The sequence below is a fragment of the Clarias gariepinus genome, chromosome 9 (assembly GCF_024256425.1).
Source record: "Clarias gariepinus isolate MV-2021 ecotype Netherlands chromosome 9, CGAR_prim_01v2, whole genome shotgun sequence".
Lineage (NCBI taxonomy): Eukaryota > Metazoa > Chordata > Actinopteri > Siluriformes > Clariidae > Clarias > Clarias gariepinus.
This window is the reverse complement of record NC_071108.1, coordinates 16,119,974-16,136,961: the sequence shown is the minus strand read 5'-3', so window position 1 is coordinate 16,136,961 and position 16,988 is coordinate 16,119,974. Positions and strand designations below refer to the sequence as shown.

The following is a 16,988-nucleotide window of genomic DNA, read 5'->3' as shown; positions in this document are numbered from 1 at the left end:
AAAAAACACCACCCAATCTGCTCATTCATTTATGCTGTCGACAACAATTAAACGAACAATTAAATGACGAAAAAAGAATATTTACATTGAGCACACCAGGCCTTACCACCGCCATGATCTTCCACGCTAAACTAAAGGTACTTACATATAAATAGGATTACCGCTGATTGGCCAATACAGAAGCTCCTTTCACCACTTAAAAAACTTTCGACACGCCCACTACCTTTTGGCACGCCTATTGCTCCAGCCTGCAGTTATCCTCCTTATACAGATGCGTTCAAGACAAACTGGGACTAAGCGTTCCATGTATTACGCTCATAGTCTTTATTTTCTCACGAAACCGAGAATATATCCGATATATACAGACATCCGCCTTGCGTCCTAGTCTAACCAAGCCTAAATGTTCTCTTTTTTTATGTTTTTTTTTTGGGGCGCAGTATATGTTTAAAAAAGCTTATCGCAATCCAGTCAGAAAAGGAGTAATGTAATTGACCAATAAGAATCGAGTAGCTTCCTCTTGGCAACGTCTCAACCAATCACTGCAGTGAAATGTGAACTGCTTACTTTCTGCGTATTTGAACCACGTTTCAGGAGAGCTGTGTCACGAGGAATGGCGCTGTATTTAAAAGGTAGGAGACAGCGCTGCAGTCTAATCATTACTGTACACACGTCGTTCCAAACCACTGGCTGTGTGTGATCATGCTTAAAAAACAAACTAAAAAAACCCACTGGTTCTTCATGGTATAGTCAAAAAAACAAACAAACAAACACTTTGTCAGTAGGCAGATCTTTTTAAGGCAATGTATTGTTTCCTATAAGACAGGCATCAGTTATTTCCTAATATATTTCTATATAATTTTACTTTCATGCTCTGCAGACTGCAGTGTGTCTTGCACATACTCATGGGGTGAGCTGCAGGCTCTTTGTAGGAGATACAGATTAGTGTGCAAGCAGCTGGCTGTGACTGAGGACGACTTCAATGACTATGTGGTGGATTATCTCTGTAATTATAGAAAAATTAAGGTAAGCAAAAACTAAAGCTCTGAAATAAATAAATATACAAATTCTTATTCTTATTATTGATCAATGCATTTCTGCATATTAGAGTTAAGATTTGTTCATTTATATATTGCATTTTCTCCTTTTTTTTTTTTTTTTACGTCATATATGCACCATGCACTACGCAGGGCCAGGAATTTTTCTTGGTAAAATGGAAAGGTTACTCGGAATCAGAAAACACATGGGAACCATCCAAAAATCTCAAATGCCCTAAACTTCTCCAGCAGTTCCGCCATGACATGCGTTTAGCACTGCTTCGGTCCAATAGGCCTCTGGACTCAACTTCGCTGAATGCCTCTGCAGTTTCCTTCATCCTCCAGAGAGCCAAGCAGCATGTCAAGCTGCGGCGCTGGGAAGAAGAACTCAACCGAGCCTGTCAGCACAAAGGACGCATCTTCGTCAGGAATGATGTGGATCTGGACGGCCCTCCTACAAACTTTACGTACATCAACAGTAATAAGATTGGGGAAGGTGTAGAGTCCAGCAAATCAGCAATAGGCTGTGAATGCACAGACTGTATTAAAGCCCCTGTAAAAGGCTGCTGTGCTGGTGCTTCAGATAATTGCACAGCATATAATGACAAAATGCAGGTGAAAATCAGGCCCGGGATGCCCATCTATGAATGTAACTCACAGTGCCAATGTGGGATAGACTGCAGGAACAGAGTGGTGCAAAGGGGTATCCAGTATGACTTGTGTATCTTTAAAACAGCTAATGGGAGAGGCTGGGGTGTGCGTACCCTTGAAAGAATTCCCAAGAACTCGTTTGTCATGGAGTACCTCGGTGAGGTAAGTTGTGAGTTTCACATGCTCACTGGGTAAACACTTTTTGCCTTGGTAAGGTAAAATACAATGCACATTATTATCATATCCATCAGCTTGGCAGAAACCAAAGCTGTAAGAGGAACATAGAAAGCCAGGCTCCCAGGTACCTGAACTCAGACTATTGTTCTCTCATTGGCTTTCCCCACAGTTCTCCCTTTTTTTCCTCGCTTGGAAAATGGACTGGCTAGACCAAATTGCATACACTGTTTTTCTGTGGAGCATGTTTGCAGACTCCTCATGTTCACTTAGTGAAACCTGTGTTGAGGGAGAGGATGTGAAACATGAAACCTTATCACTTTATTATTATATTTTACTTGCTCATGTGTGCATGGTTACATAGTCAGAAGTCAGTAAGTAGATGCATTTTGACAGAAGAAACAGGATTCTGTTTTTTTAAATGTCTGGTTAATTGATTAATTGTACACAATATGCCAAGAAAGGTCAGTAAGGATTAACACACTTATTCTCTTTTTCTTGTTAGACTTACATTGCCTTCTGTTGATATGCATATTGCATGTTTTTTAAGGTCATCACCTCCGAGGAAGCTGAAAGAAGAGGACAGATTTATGATCAGCAGGGTGTCACCTACTTGTTTGATCTGGATTATGTGGTTGATGTCTTTACGGTGGATGCTGCTCACTATGGAAATATTTCCCACTTTGTTAACCACAGTGTGAGTGTGACCAAGTTTGTTGTAGCGGACTGTGACAATGCTAAATCATGTACAAATTATTTAACAAAGGTAATCTAATTTGTACAGATGGCAACCTTCTGTTATATGAAGTCATCATGCATTTGGTATTTTACATCAGTCATAATTAGGTTTTCTTTTTTAAATGACTCAAAATTACCATTAGCTTACCACAGAATAAGTGTAAAGTGTAATACCATTATGTCATGTTGCCCAGGTTTTCTCCTTTATTTTGGAGCATGATGTCTAAATTGTTGTATCCCTGTACCCCACATATAACTACGAAGATCTTAGTATGTTCCCTACCGTTTTGCAGTGTGACCCGAACTTGCAGGTGTATAACGTTTTCATAGATGTCTTGGACGAACGGCTTCCCAGGATTGCTTTCTTTGCTAGACGAGCAATACGGGCAGGAGAGGAGCTCAATTTCGACTACAAAATGACAAGTAGGCATGGAACCATTTCATAACACTGCACTTGTTCAACATTTCAAAACAAACACTATTTAGAGAACTGTGACCTTGTGTCACTTTGTAAAATATATTCTTTTGTTATTCCTTTCCTCGTGTTACAGTTGATGAGCTAGATGCAGAAAGCACCAAGATGGACGCTAATTTCAGCATGGTGGGACTTACAGACACTCCTATCAATCCCATCCGCATGGAGTGCAAGTGTGGAGCAAAGAGCTGCAGGAAATACTTGTTTTAGTCCTGCCTTCAAAGGTTAAATCTACATACTACAATTTGTATGTATTCACTTTATAAACGTTTCTTTTGTGTAGTTAGTTTATGTAAAGCTTACCTTTTAGATAAACTTTATAATGCATTATAATAAAGCCATAATGCATTTAACTAATTTCCAGTTAAATTGACCAAAACAGTGCCTGCATTTGTAATATTTATTTTCCTATCTCAACTCTTATTTTAATTGATTTTAATGTTTGCATTTTTACACCACGTTTTTATATACTGTTGCTTATTTGATATTTTAATTAAAACGTTATATGCTTAAAATTGATACATTTATTTCTTCATTTATTCTTAGTAACTGATTTGTCCTGGTCAGTGTTAAAGTAGCTTTAGAGCTGATTCAGGGACAGTTATACACTCCAGATAAGATGATGGTCCATTACATGACTATTGATGAAATTGCTTTAAGCAATATTTTAGAAAAAAAAAAGGGGGGGGGGAACACTATGATACAGCAGGTACTCACAGTTGGTATCTCACAGTTTAAATGTTGACAATTTAATCCTGATTTACTGTCTCCTCATATAGTTTCTCTGGGCGTTTATTTTTCTTATTTCTACATTCGTTAAGGTAAATTAGCTACACTAAATTGCATGTGATGCTTTGTGATGGACTGTCTTATGTAGGGTGAACTCCTCCTTCCCGATCCATCACAGCCCTGACCAAGATAATAGTTACAAATGAATGAATAAATATTTTAGATTTAAATTTTAATTCCCTTTAGTAAAGTCATAATTATGCGATGGACCTAGAAACCTCGTCAGTGTAAACATGTTTTCCAATGTTTGGCCCGTGTGTGTTCTGTAGCGTTTGTAAATGCTTTAAACCATAACATTCAATAAAATGCAAAATATATAAAACAAAATTGTGATTTTTCAAGTGTATAATATTTGTTATAAAAGAAGCCTGTTATAGCCAGCAGAGGGTGCCACTGTCTTCCTGGCATCCTGTGTTTATATGCAAATGAACCCAAGCTTCGTTGTTTGTGAATCATTTTTACCTGCAAGCTTGCTTGCATTCACAAAAAAAAGCTTGCACAACAGATTTTAGTAAAGATAGAATCAATCTGTATAGTGCTCACCATAATGATTTTTTTTTTGGTTAATAAACATGAAGGTATCTGTATTATAATGCTTAACATGTAGGTGGTCATTTGTATATTGACAAATTGCACCAAGTATTTAGTTCAAGCACCTGAAACATCAAACAGCAGGCCTATGGCTAAATCCAGCCTGCAGACTTGTTTTATTTGGCCTGTGTGAACTTGCACCACTACCATGCAGTAGGCCAACACTACTGCTCAACATTTTTTTTTCCCAGACTATCCAGAACTCGTAGCAGAATGTAGTGACTACAATTGTGTCAAACACATAATGTTTAAAACTAAAACTGACAAGTAGCATTTTTAAAAGAGAAAAACCCAAAGGTTCTTAAGCATCTTTTAGCATATACTTTTAGTTTACTTTAAAGTTTAAAGTCAAGAACTATGTACTGTGCTTAAAATGTATTGCTTTTTCTCATCCCTACTAATCAATAGCTAAATATGATGTGCCCTTATTTTTTGTATAATTGTTTAAAATTAGACATTTTTAAAGTATTTGGCAGTAAATGCATCTAAAAAAACATTATTTGTGACAGTCTTGTTGATGAAATAACTTAGCAAATCATCTGTAATATGGTAAAAAAAAATACAATGGTTGTGTATGCATTGCCCTTGGAATAAAAGTTACACCACATTAACAGTCCGAAATGCAACAAAAGTAAACTTTTATTGTCATGTCAGGGGGAAAACCCTTTAATTTACAGAACAAGATATCTGAATCTGAAATCGCACTTGACATTCTCACTCATTTTTTCCCCCTCTCATTTCTTTTCATTTATCATACGCTTATGAAAAATGTGACTCCGGAGTTGATCAAAGGAAATATTTCAATCAGTGCAATTGTGTCATCGAGCATTCTCTTTCTTTCTTTGTCATGTCTCATTTGTTCATTCACATTTTTTGGCCTTTGTGGTATAGAAGCTGTTATAATCCCTTTGAAGTGTATTTTTGTTATTCGAAAAGAAAATGTTTTTACAAGAGCTTGTTTGTTTGGCACAATTGACAAATCAAAAAAACTGTGAAGACATTAATATAATAGACATTTCGAAAGAAAACAACCAAGACAGGCACTTAATTCATACTGATATGAAGACTTGCTGACTTTAGCTAAATTAGAAGTCAAATCAGAGATATATAATTTCCCAAAATGCATGTCATATCTCAAGTTGAGCTTGTCAAGCTGTCGACACCATGGTCAGCATTTGTTAGTTTGTTTGTTTTTTTGTTATTTGTCCTGAAAATGTTCATGTAAAAAATCCAACATATTTTGGGCAACAGACCAAGTCTCGAAAGAGACACGCTGAACTCACTCCTAGACTGAAAGTGAATCATAATAGTGAGTCATTCTGGTAATTTACACCCAGAGTACGTTTAAACCGTTCACAAACTTTGCATTAACTCTGTTTAATTTAAGCAGCTTTGAAGACTATAAATAACCTTTTGTAAAAAATAATCCTCTCTATTAATTTGCATTTCAATTAGTCTTTTGTTTATTTCTACTAACCAGTAAGAACATGAAATTGGCAGACAATTAGAGATAATAGGTGCGGGGAAAGTGCAGTTTAAAGCCTTGAAACAACCATAAATGTCACATCCTGGATTAAGCTTCATGCTTTAAGCAATTATTTCATATGATTCATATACACTGGCCAGTCACGAAACTACCACTTTTGATACCTTTCCTGGAGCTTTGTGGTATTTTAAGAATCATTGCCTATTTAGCAGGAATATCAGTTAATAATAGTCCTATTGTTTTATAAAAACCCTCTTTAAATGGAGAGCAGATGATTGTTTTAGGTAAGTGTTTGTTAATTGCATTTTGGCTTAATTTACTGAGTTAAGGTGTTGTGTCTAAAATGTTTTTTAAAATACATTATTTTTTAATATCTCGAAAATGTTTCACTGTGCAGTTTTCTTTTGAACTTACTTATGTGACCAGTAGAACATATCCATGTGAAAGAAACATGTATTGGCAAGGGAACATTAACTTGATCAACAGTAGGAGTGACATTTTTCATTAGGCTGTCCATCTCTGACCATACCATGCTTGATGTGGCTTTTCCCTAGCAGTCCCTCCCCCCTTTTCCCAAGCCCTCTCCCACATTCATACTTGGCATAAACAATCACTCACACATGCGTGGTAAAAAGATGATAACCAAGAGTCAATCCTGTACCCTCCCCCCAGTTTGACATTAGTCCATAGTCCATATAATACACAGGAAATCACACAGAGGTCACAGTTATTTTACAAAAGATAGAATGCCTGAAGCAACTAAAAATGTTCTACCAGGCATTTTTGCTTGTTACAAAAAAATCACTCCCTTTTCACCCACCCACATGCCCTCCCTTCCAAACACTAATATGAGCACTTGTTCTTTTTTTTTCTCATCCTTTTAACATATGAATACACACAATACCACCAACCTTCACCTGCATCCTTTTTCCACCCTCAAAGATAAGAAGAAGGAAACAAAAACAAAACCCAAAAATGTCTTAAAGAATTCCACAAGGATGAAGGAAGTTCCATTCCACTTGGAAATCAAGTTTTGGAATTCAAGTCTTTCCATTGAGCTGTGCAAAACTGTACACATTAGTGACACAATTTGGCAATTAGTTTCCAGCTAGTTTAGTGCCCTTTTGATGCATTTTTTCCTCTTGACCTCAGTTTGTATGGTTGTGACGGGGAGTGAAGAATGTCCTTCAATAGTCATCAAAGACACAGTGTTGTTGTTTTTTTTTTTTTTGCCCCTGCATTCCCCCCACCCTTCCAAAAAGTCTTTAGAGGCATAGAGCTGTCAGATCTTCCTTATATCAGTCATATTAAACCATCATAATAGGCTAAGGCAATAGATGCAAATAACAATAAAAAAATCTCCCCACTTAAGTATTTGTGGGTAGGTGGATTTAGCTCTTGGTGTACAGCAGTGTGCCATAGTCTTGAGCCACCCAACCTTTCTTCATGTTAAATTAAATTATGTAGATTAAACTAAAGGAACAAGAAAAAATATTTTACTATAACAAGCTGCAAAGTGCTTAAGGATACAAATAAAAAATGTGTTGTTCATTTTAACAACCTCAGCAGCAACCTCATTTCCCCTCTCTTCTGTTTCAACCACTCAGCATTCGGCATCACCAGTTTACTGATCAACTGCCTGATCATCTGCCTCTGTTTTTCACTGGGTCATGCCTTAAGTTGGCTGAAAAAAACAAACAAACTATACCTCAATACTACATTAAAAAATTAAGAAAGTCTGGCTCGCTGGAAGCAAAAATATGAAGAAATTCTGGGTGGATCAAGACAGTCCTGCACAGTCCTGTATATGTCATTCATTTTTCTGATATTCTGTATTTTTTTTATTTGATCTTTCAAAAAAATTTGAAGCAGGAAGGAATTAGACAATCCCAAGCCGAACCTGACTACCTCATTGAAGTCAATTGTTCTGCCCTTAGTAACATTCAGCTTAATATTACAATCACCATGTCTGTCTACATCATTCCACCAATCAGCATTCCACCACATGAACTCCCCACAAAAAAATAAATAAATAAACCATTTCACTGATCAACACTTTCTAAAGTTGTATACAAAATATTATTATTAAGCCAATTCATTGAAAAATCTTTCTGAACTTTCCAAATACATAGACTAGTTTTGAAACCTTATTTAATATAAGGAACGATATAAAATCAGATTTTTTTTTTCATTAAAATGTTGCTGTTCACATAAATATCATTTGAATACATCTGTTTCCTATTTTGCAGTGCATGTTAATTACACATATTTTTTATGCTGAATATTTGCTAACTTGTCAACTTCTTGGGTGTCACTTCTATTGTCTTATAATAGAACATTGCAGAATTTAATAATAAATTGAATAAAACTGTTATGCACTCAGTGATATGACATTAAATTGGATTTAAGTACATTGCCATTTTGTACTCATAAACATCATAAAGGCTTAGGTAAAAAGACAGTTCAATTCAGTAACATGTCAGTTTTCAGTACTTTTAGTACATTCATTAAAATTAGGGGACTTTTTTTCGAGAACATCAAAAGCAGACAACATTTTTAAATGCTTTCAAAAAATGGTGAGTAGTGTTAAATAGACTTTGCAGTTTTAAGGTTTCTGTTTTTATATCATCTTATGACTCACGGCGTGAGCAGCCACAGCATATGGGAACTCATTTTCACCCTTAAGCAACTTTCAACAGTGGAAAGTAATTTATAAAAATGGTATGGTAAATCATGAAAAATGAGAGCAAGTGCAAATGTGATTACAGTCTATTGGATAAAACTTCAAAGATTAATCTCTAACTTGTTCTCAGGTATAGTATCATTCTGTTCCATATGTCAAACCTCCAGAAGAAGTGTGAACAGGAAATATTTAAACCTGTCATGTTCAAAATTTGCACCACACTAAATTTGCATTTCAACTCTCAAGAGTTTTTTGGCCCTTGGCACTTTAAAATTTAATACATGCTTGTTTTTTTTTTTACTATAGTATATGCACTTTTTGCACTGTAATATAAGCAGTTATAATTTTAAATAGAAATGGCTGTGCCCAAGTTAAGCTTTAAAGCCTAAAGGTACATGATCACTGAATTGGTGAAGTAATGTTAATGTCATGTTTAATTATTTTCACAGATCATTCGCATTTCTGACAGTACACTTATACACTCATTACCAACAACTGGTTTGTTATGAAAACAGTTTTTGTCTGTAGAATGATAGCATCGTCAAAGGCTATAGTAAATAGCACGATTTCCTCAAAACATAATTGTATTTGATTTAGTGCCTCGCATTTTAGCCCTGAACCCTTTTCCTTCACAGCAAAAAAAAAGAAGACATTTCGATGATAGCAGAAGTTTTTCCCCATGACCTTCCTAACCTTACAACAAAAGATGCCTCCGTCTTCAAACAACTTTTAAACCATATGTACTGTCCAATTGAGACCCACCCAAAGATAAATAAACAAAATTGAAAACAGAAATAAATAAACACTTGTCTTTACATGACACAGTAAGGCTCACGGGGTAGTTGAGGTTTAGTTCTACAACAGGGAGGCAAGTGGGCCAGCAGACCCTTTTTGAGGTCCTTGTTAAGGAAAAAGCAGATAATGGGGTTTACCCCTGCTTGGGCAAAACTCATCCACACCGTAGTGGAGAGGTACCGGTGTGGGATGGTACATGCTTTCACAAAAACCCGCCAGTAACAGGCCACAATATATGGTGACCAAAGCACCAGAAAAAACAGGGTGATTACGTAAAACATCCTGCCAAGCTGCTTCTCTGCCTTGAACTCCTCCATGCCTAGAAGCCGTCGGTTCTGGTTGTGCAAGTTCTGCCTGATACCCAACAGGGTAGGTGGCATTGGGCCTCGGCCGAAACCTGCAATCCAATTGGCTGCTGCCTGGCCAGTGGCTCCAGGCCCATGAAAGGTCCAGTTTTGGCTGATGGCGGGTACCATCTGGACGGGCTTCATCTTGCGGTGCTTGTACTCGAAGAGCAAGAGCTTCATGTAGACCACGTGAGTGGCTAGGATAAGCACAGCCAGCATAAGCATGAATCCCAGTGTGTCATTGGCCTTAAAGTAACGGTGCTCAAAAATGCACTGATCTTCTTCACGGATGAACTTATAGGTACCCACATCAAATACAGGTGGAAAGGCCATAGCAACTGACAGTGTCCAGACCATACACACAACGGCAACACATGTCCAGAAGGTCATGCGCTTAGAGTAGAACCGATGGTGGGCAATGGCCATGTACCGGGTCACACTAATGCAGAACAGCATAAAGGCTGCATGGAAGCAGAACAATACAGCCATAAAAGCCACCACCTTGCAGCTGAGTACGCTGTAAGTCCAGGTTGAGCCATTCTTGATGGATACCAGTACAAAGGGGAAGCAGACTGCTGACCGAATTGTGTCAGCCAAGCAAAGATCCAACAAGAAATAGTATGGGGCCTTGTGTAGGGTTCTGTCCTTTAAGACTAGCAAAGATACCACCAGGTTGCCCACAAGGCTGATGCATATGATCAACCCTAGCAGGACAAGCTTGATGTAGGTAGACACAGCTGAGGAAGGCTCGCCATTCACTGTGCCACCTGTAGTAGCCACAACTGCTGCCAGTGGGTTGTGGGACCCATCACCACTATCGTTTCCGTTGGCCATACCTCTTGCTGCTCTGATTGTAGAGCGTTGTCCACTCCTTTAGAACCAACACCTCCTTTACTGTCACCTCCTCCACCTCCTCCTCCTCCTCCACCTCCTCCGGTTAGGCTGTCTTTCGTCCACGTGGTGGCCTCTATTTGTTGTCTCACAAGGAACAGGAGAAGCTGGTTCTGCATTGCCTCATTTTGCAGTTCTCTTTGGTGCTCCCTTTCAAAAATGTCTCTCCTCCTGACTACCCACAACACCTATGAGCAAAGTAAATTATTAATGTTCAAATATAAATTTGTTATAATTACATAGTCTCCTAGTAATCTATTTAACATTCAAATAACCATTTTCAATGTATAAATACTGCACAAATACATCTCTCACAACATTATTCTTATGGGCTGAAAGCCTCATTTTTTCAAGATTATTTTGATGACTACATTGATAATATGCTAAGGTAATTATGTCGTTAATATTCTAATAGAAAAAATGCTCGATGGATGACATACAATTTGTATGATGAATGAGCAAAATAAACATACTGGTATATTTACCTGACTGCTAGATGAGTACCCTGCCCTCCCAGGCAGTTACCCTTCATTATATAAGGTAATAGTTCTTAATGATTTTCTAAATTTCTTTACCAAACATTTTCTATTTCAAATCAGCACAAATCGGGTCTACGCTGCATCCCTGGGGCCCATACCTTGCCTTAACTCCTTACTGGTGGCCTTTTAGTGATTTGGACCATTCTCTTATATAAGTGATTGGTGTGTATTGTAATGTGTATTACTCTGGAGCACATAACCCCTAACCCCTAAGCTTTATTCATCTCCTCTAGACCTATTCCAGTACTGCGAAACTAGATAATTAATAAAAAAAAAATAATTCATTTACATGCAAAAACAGAGCACATGTATGTATACGTAGCATCATGTTTTATTTGCTTATCCATAAATTATTTGTTTATATTTTTGCCATGCGGCTCTCTTCTCAATCTGTGATTTTGTCTTGTTTCAGCTTTAAATACACCTAAATCAGGTAAGCCTGTTGACCGTTTTTAGTGCAACTTTGATGCACTGCCAAAATTAGCCAGAATTAATTCCTGCCAAACAAAAAGGAGGTCAGGAAGAGGAACAAGAAAAATATGGATGACAAATAGCACTGCCAGACTTCAGCACAGTTTACTTAAAATAGGATATAGACTCTCAAATATTTTGTAAACTTTATTTTAGGGGTATACCCAAAACAGAAAAGGTTAAAACCAGAATATAATGTCTGTGCAAAATCTAGGGGATCATAAGCTACACATTTGATTCGTACATGTCAGTTGTAAACACAAGTCAATCAATAGGTTCCTAAAAGGGAGAAGCAGGACTCCATTAAGCAGCTGCTGTACCATGCTGAGGAACATCATCTGCCTTGCTCTCTGCACAGAGCAGATCAGCTGTTCCCACCACATGCAACATGGCATGCCAGCAACTAGTCTGTCACAGTGATTACCTCACTTGTTGCTAGGCTACAACACCTAACATCAAGTTTTGTGTGCTGCATGTGGGTATCTCTGTGGAAAGAGAGAGGCAGAGGAATGGGAAGCAGGAAAGAGAGATAGTGATGGCGGGGATGCAGGGCTAATCACTCATGATCTACACTGAGACTGAGAAACTGTCAAGTTGTAGCTAGATGTCAAGATATAACAGGGAAAAAGAGGAACAGTAAAATGCATCTAGAATTGAAGGAATGCTACTGTATACTGATTCTGATGTTTACTAATATTACTTTTTGCCTACACTGTCCATTTCCATTGATGTCTACCAGATTTTACCTCATGTGATTATTATGTGATTATAAGAGTGTCATACACCAAAAGGACAGAGAATAACCTATTGTTTTAGAGCAGTCATATTAATGTACTTCTGTTACAGCAATTACAGCAGCTTGTTGCTAAGCTACAGGGTCCTTCTGCCTCGTGCAGTGTGTGTGCGTGTGTGGTGTGGTGTGTCTTCGTACAACTTAATGCTTTCGAATTTGTATGTGCTAAAGCGAGGTGGGAGGGATTGCTCATCAGAGGCAATCAGTTACCATAGGAAAAAAGAGTGATGTTTTGTTTTTCTGTAGTGGCAGATTAGTCATTTAGCATTACCTGAAATTATCAGTTATGTTAAAGAAAACAATATTAGTCTGAAATAGACAGGTGATAAATATTCACCCCTGCTATTTAGCTAATGCAAGATGAAAATAGGATAATGTAAACAGTAATGATCAAACTTGTATCATAAATGAACGCATAGCTCTAAATGTTCTTTATATCCTTAACAAAATATTTTCAATAAAGCATGTAATGTTATGGCTTTCATACCGCATATTAATAAAAGTATGTTTTCAGATAAAATATTTTATATTAAAGGAATAGTAAAGATATTAAAGGAAGCATACAGTTGTGAATAGCAATCTGTTACATGGAATTATCATGTCATGATGCATTACCACATTTGTGATCTTACTTGTGATAAACCCCTACATCTTTAGCAAAAAGGGTTCTTAGTGTACTCTTTGGACAGTTACAGGTTCTTGGCTTGCTAAATGAGTTCAATTTATACATCTAACAGTTAGAGCTCTTCTGGGAACCTTTCAATGTTCTCCCAGAGGAACTTTTAAGGGATCTATGTCTGGCCTTTCTTCTGCCCTTCTAAGAGTGTATGATGATGCCTAGGGTGTGGATGCCATTCCTCAAATTCGGACAGAAACCAGTCTCTTGTTCTTTAAAGTAAGTTCTTCTCCTATTTCTGTTTCTTCCCTTACAAATATTTTCTTTTTAATGTATATCTGGGGTATAAAAAACAAAGTACTTTTGGACTTAAGTTTAATCCACCAAAAAAAAAAACCTAGACTCCAGTTTTGACAATAAAGCATTTTGTCACATGGTTATGTAGACTTCAATGAATCTATCAATAATTCCTTTATTCCTTTAGTTCATATCAACACAACTGTATATATATATATATAAATAAAAATGAATAGCCTTAATGGTTTTAATTGAGGAATTAATGTATTATTGTTCAACAATCATATTAAATATTCAATATATTACTTCACTGAAAAGGTTTTTTTTTTTCAACCTCAAAACACGTCTAGGTACGTTAAGATTTCGTTTAATTCTTCTCTAAACAGGAGTAAGAGGAAACATAGACACGTTACTAATTGTAATAATATGTAATATTCAAACCATTAGCAAAACATGCAGTTTATTAATGGGCATTCGGTTCTTGCTCGTAGCCGCGCCATAACGCGTCATCCCCGCAAACACACAGGTACTTGTGCCAATGTGGCTGTGTAGTCTGGTTAGACTGTAATTTTAGTAGTTATACCACATAAAAGCGTGTGTCGCTTCAGGGAGGAGTCGGATGGACCGGTGTTAAGTCGCTATGGAGGCAGGAGGCCGCGCTACAGTTAAAGGCTGGATAGCAACAGCAGAAAGAGTGCGGCTAACAGCTCTCACTATGGGAGGAGCAGGCGACACGGAATTCACCAACCAAAAGCAGACACAATCACTCCCACTGTCCCATACCTACCTACCGATGGGCTACAAAATGGTGAAAAAAACTCATTAGGCCATTTTGCTGTATCTTGGTGTATGTGTGTGGGCATTGCGCTTGATGCGCCATTTACACATTTACGCCGAGTTTCTATCGTGCGTCCAACCTGCGGCTGCTGCCGCTCGAATTTATTCGGAGCTGAATATGATTAAAATGATTCATTTCTCAGAGCTGGCGATGAAAAAAGCAGGCAGCGCTAATGCGTCCAAATGCCTACGCAAAAGTGCAAACGACCTGTATACGCGTCTAAAGTGTAATTCAGATTTGTGGAGCTCAATGGGCCTCCTTTATCCAGGTGCACAATACAGTAACCGTGTGCGTATCAGGCTGAAATAACAATTCCACTTATTCGCAGTTACCTTCTATCACAACACAGGCTATGCGACAAGACATGAGGCTACTGTGTCTATCCTTGAAGGGTTAAGACCATCCCCCAAATGTAACATAATAATATACAGGTTAAAAGGTTACCCTAATTAGCCTCGATCTATGAATTAATTAATTTATTTGTTTCATGTCAATTTGCAGAAAACACTGATGAATGTGAGGCCGAGATGGAGATTCTACCTGGAAATCTCCAGTTTGTCCTCAACACAATGGCTTTGGCTTGGACAGCAGGCCTGAACGGGAGCTTGTTGCAGTTGTCAAGAAAAACAAAAAACACACAAAAGATGCAAAAATTGTTCTTTTCCAAACGGCACACCTTGCTCCGAGAATCAAACGTGAATCCAAATCTGCCATCCAGCATCGACTGTCAACTCGTTTACCAGTAACAGAACCGGAAAATTTTAAGATGCATGGGGAAAAACGAATTAATAAACAAAATGATTACGTCTGGGGGAAAATAACGAAAAACCTGTTTCGTGTCGAACAGCCAGCCCCGTTGTTTAGCCAGCGGCTCGTTAGCTTATGTAAACACGGGATTTAAAAAGCAAAAAATGTCGTTTCCTTTTTTTTCGTGTGCATGTCATGTCTTCGGGTTTTCCATAAACGCTAGCCTAAGCCTCAGCCGTATATTCCCATCGCACTGTTGTAGAATTAAATAAATACATGGGCACTGCCAGACTGTTAGTCTATATTTCGCTTTTATGGTAGTCTAATGTAAAATCCCGTGACAGGCGGCAGTGTCATGTTGAGGTACGCAGCACTGGCTTCATAACGCCTTGGCGCTCGCTAATAGCATTCCAGCTCGAGATGATGCTTCCCCACAGGCTTCATTTTCATCCCGAAAATTCAACCGGAGCTGAAGCCGTTTTCCTCCGCCATCCAAAGCGACATCCACATAGTTCGTCTTGTAACGGGTTTAATCTGTGTGGTGAGTTCAGCATCCCCGCGTCTCCAGCGCTGTGGTCGTTGTCCTTTCGCCCAATGCACTCATCCTCCTCCTCCTGTGTGTGGATGTGGAGGCTACACCGCGCAAGCAGGCGCCCTATTTAAAACACATATACACGCCACATACTGTCTTGGATTTAAAAAAAATACATATATAATGTAGTAGGTCGCAGTATGTCAAATATGGAAATGCGTCATGGTCCTCAACAGCAAAATATTATCAGGAAATGTGCAAAAGATGGACATTGACGAAAGGCTCTTCTCTTTCCTCAACAGTGAATAAGAAAACGAGCTTCGGCATTAGTTCGGCTCTCGTTCGGCTTTTTTACGGAAAATGCCGAAAGTAACTCGAGAAAGTTCGGCAATATCGCCTCGAGTGGAGTTTATTATAACAGCAAAGAACAGCCGAAAACTGGACCTGAGTGATCAAAACATATAATGGTCTAATAGTCTTGTGTAAAAAAAAATCCTCTGGACGTAGTGTTTAACATTGGTAGGCTCTTAGAACTTTAGAAGCATTCTTCATTCTTTAACAGCTCGATAAGAGCCATCCTGTTTCTTGAAAGAAATATGTATGCCATATTTTGAATGGATTGAGTACACACTTAAAAAAGTTCACCACATAGTTCACCAGTTACTAGCAAAAGGCATAATAACTTTTTCAATATGTTTAACTTAAGAGTCACAATTGAATATGTACATTTTTTATTCAATCAAGACCAAATTCCAAAAGGCTAAAGAATGGAGTCAGCATGCAGAGTTGCATTTTTTATCACTAAGACATTTGCTCAATCTACAATGTCAAGCACCACTGTAGCCCCAAAAAAATATCGTATTACAGTCAAATCTAATAAATGAATATGAATAAATGAATAAATAAAACCAATTAAAAAAGGAAATTTTGTCTTTATAGTATGCTCTTTAACAATAATGTGAAACAGAAGAATACAGTCAATGGAAGAATGTTATGCAAACTGCAAACTAATAAAACTAAATAAAACCTAAAATATCATCTAAAAGAAAACTAAAATTAACTTCTTATCTATTTACAGTTTACTCCTGTCAGTCGAACCTCAACTTTACACCTGATAGACTATTTTGTCTTGAAATGAAAAGTGGATAATTTATTTGATTTTTTGTTTGTTTTTGCATGGCACAACCACCTGCATGTGTCCACTGCGATGTCCTCACAAGCAGCCTCCATTGTGATCTGCAAAGTAAAGCTGTTACGTTTTTTGTTCTAGCATGTGAGCCCAGTGATAAAGTTGTGGATATGTACACCATACTCTGGCACCTTGCATACATACTTTATTATTTGTGATTCTTAAGGTAAATCTATGTATTTATAATAAAGAAAAAATGTTTGAGGCGTTGTTATACCAGTAAGCATATACAGGTCATACTTAGCAATTCAAAAAGATAAAAAAAATATTATGCAGATAAAAGTACAGAGCAATGATGAGCTTCCTTATTCA

The 16,988-nt window shown here is 37.6% G+C and overlaps 2 protein-coding genes across 3 annotated transcripts; one reads left to right on the top strand and one right to left on the bottom strand.

The window, feature by feature from the left end:
- Positions 1-383: 383 nt before the first annotated feature.
- suv39h1a (SUV39H1 histone lysine methyltransferase a) lies at positions 384-3,649 on the top strand. Of its 2 annotated transcripts, none has more exons than XM_053504554.1 (6): positions 384-629; positions 878-1,023; positions 1,188-1,847; positions 2,410-2,554; positions 2,928-3,020; positions 3,149-3,649. In XM_053504554.1, the coding sequence occupies exons 1-6, from the start codon at positions 611-613 to the stop codon at positions 3,280-3,282; spliced, it is 1,197 nt and encodes a 398-aa protein (XP_053360529.1). In that variant the 5' UTR covers positions 384-610; the 3' UTR covers positions 3,283-3,649. The 2 variants fall into 2 exon arrangements, with proteins under 2 accessions (XP_053360529.1, XP_053360528.1); XM_053504553.1 differs by having other exon boundaries at positions 389-629; positions 2,410-2,556; positions 2,891-3,020.
- A 3,456-nt stretch (positions 3,650-7,105) lies between these two features.
- gpr173 (G protein-coupled receptor 173) lies at positions 7,106-15,764 on the bottom strand. Its single transcript, XM_053504888.1, has 2 exons — positions 14,749-15,764; positions 7,106-10,842 (listed from the first exon to the last, which is right to left on the bottom strand). The coding sequence occupies exon 2, from the start codon at positions 10,595-10,597 to the stop codon at positions 9,434-9,436; it is 1,164 nt and encodes a 387-aa protein (XP_053360863.1). The 5' UTR covers positions 10,598-10,842; positions 14,749-15,764; the 3' UTR covers positions 7,106-9,433.
- Positions 15,765-16,988: the final 1,224 nt, after the last annotated feature.

Bases quoted from the DNA above. Each gene is read 5' to 3' on its own strand.
- suv39h1a (XM_053504553.1), top strand. The intron at 1,848-2,409 runs GTAAGTTGTGAG...ATGTTTTTTAAG, and splicing joins TCATGGAGTACCTCGGTGAG to GTCATCACCTCCGAGGAAGC. The intron at 3,021-3,148 runs GTAGGCATGGAA...CTCGTGTTACAG, and splicing joins TTTCGACTACAAAATGACAA to TTGATGAGCTAGATGCAGAA.
- gpr173 (XM_053504888.1), bottom strand. From the start codon at position 10,597: ATGGCCAACGGAAACGATAGTGGTGATGGGTCCCACAACCCACTGGCA.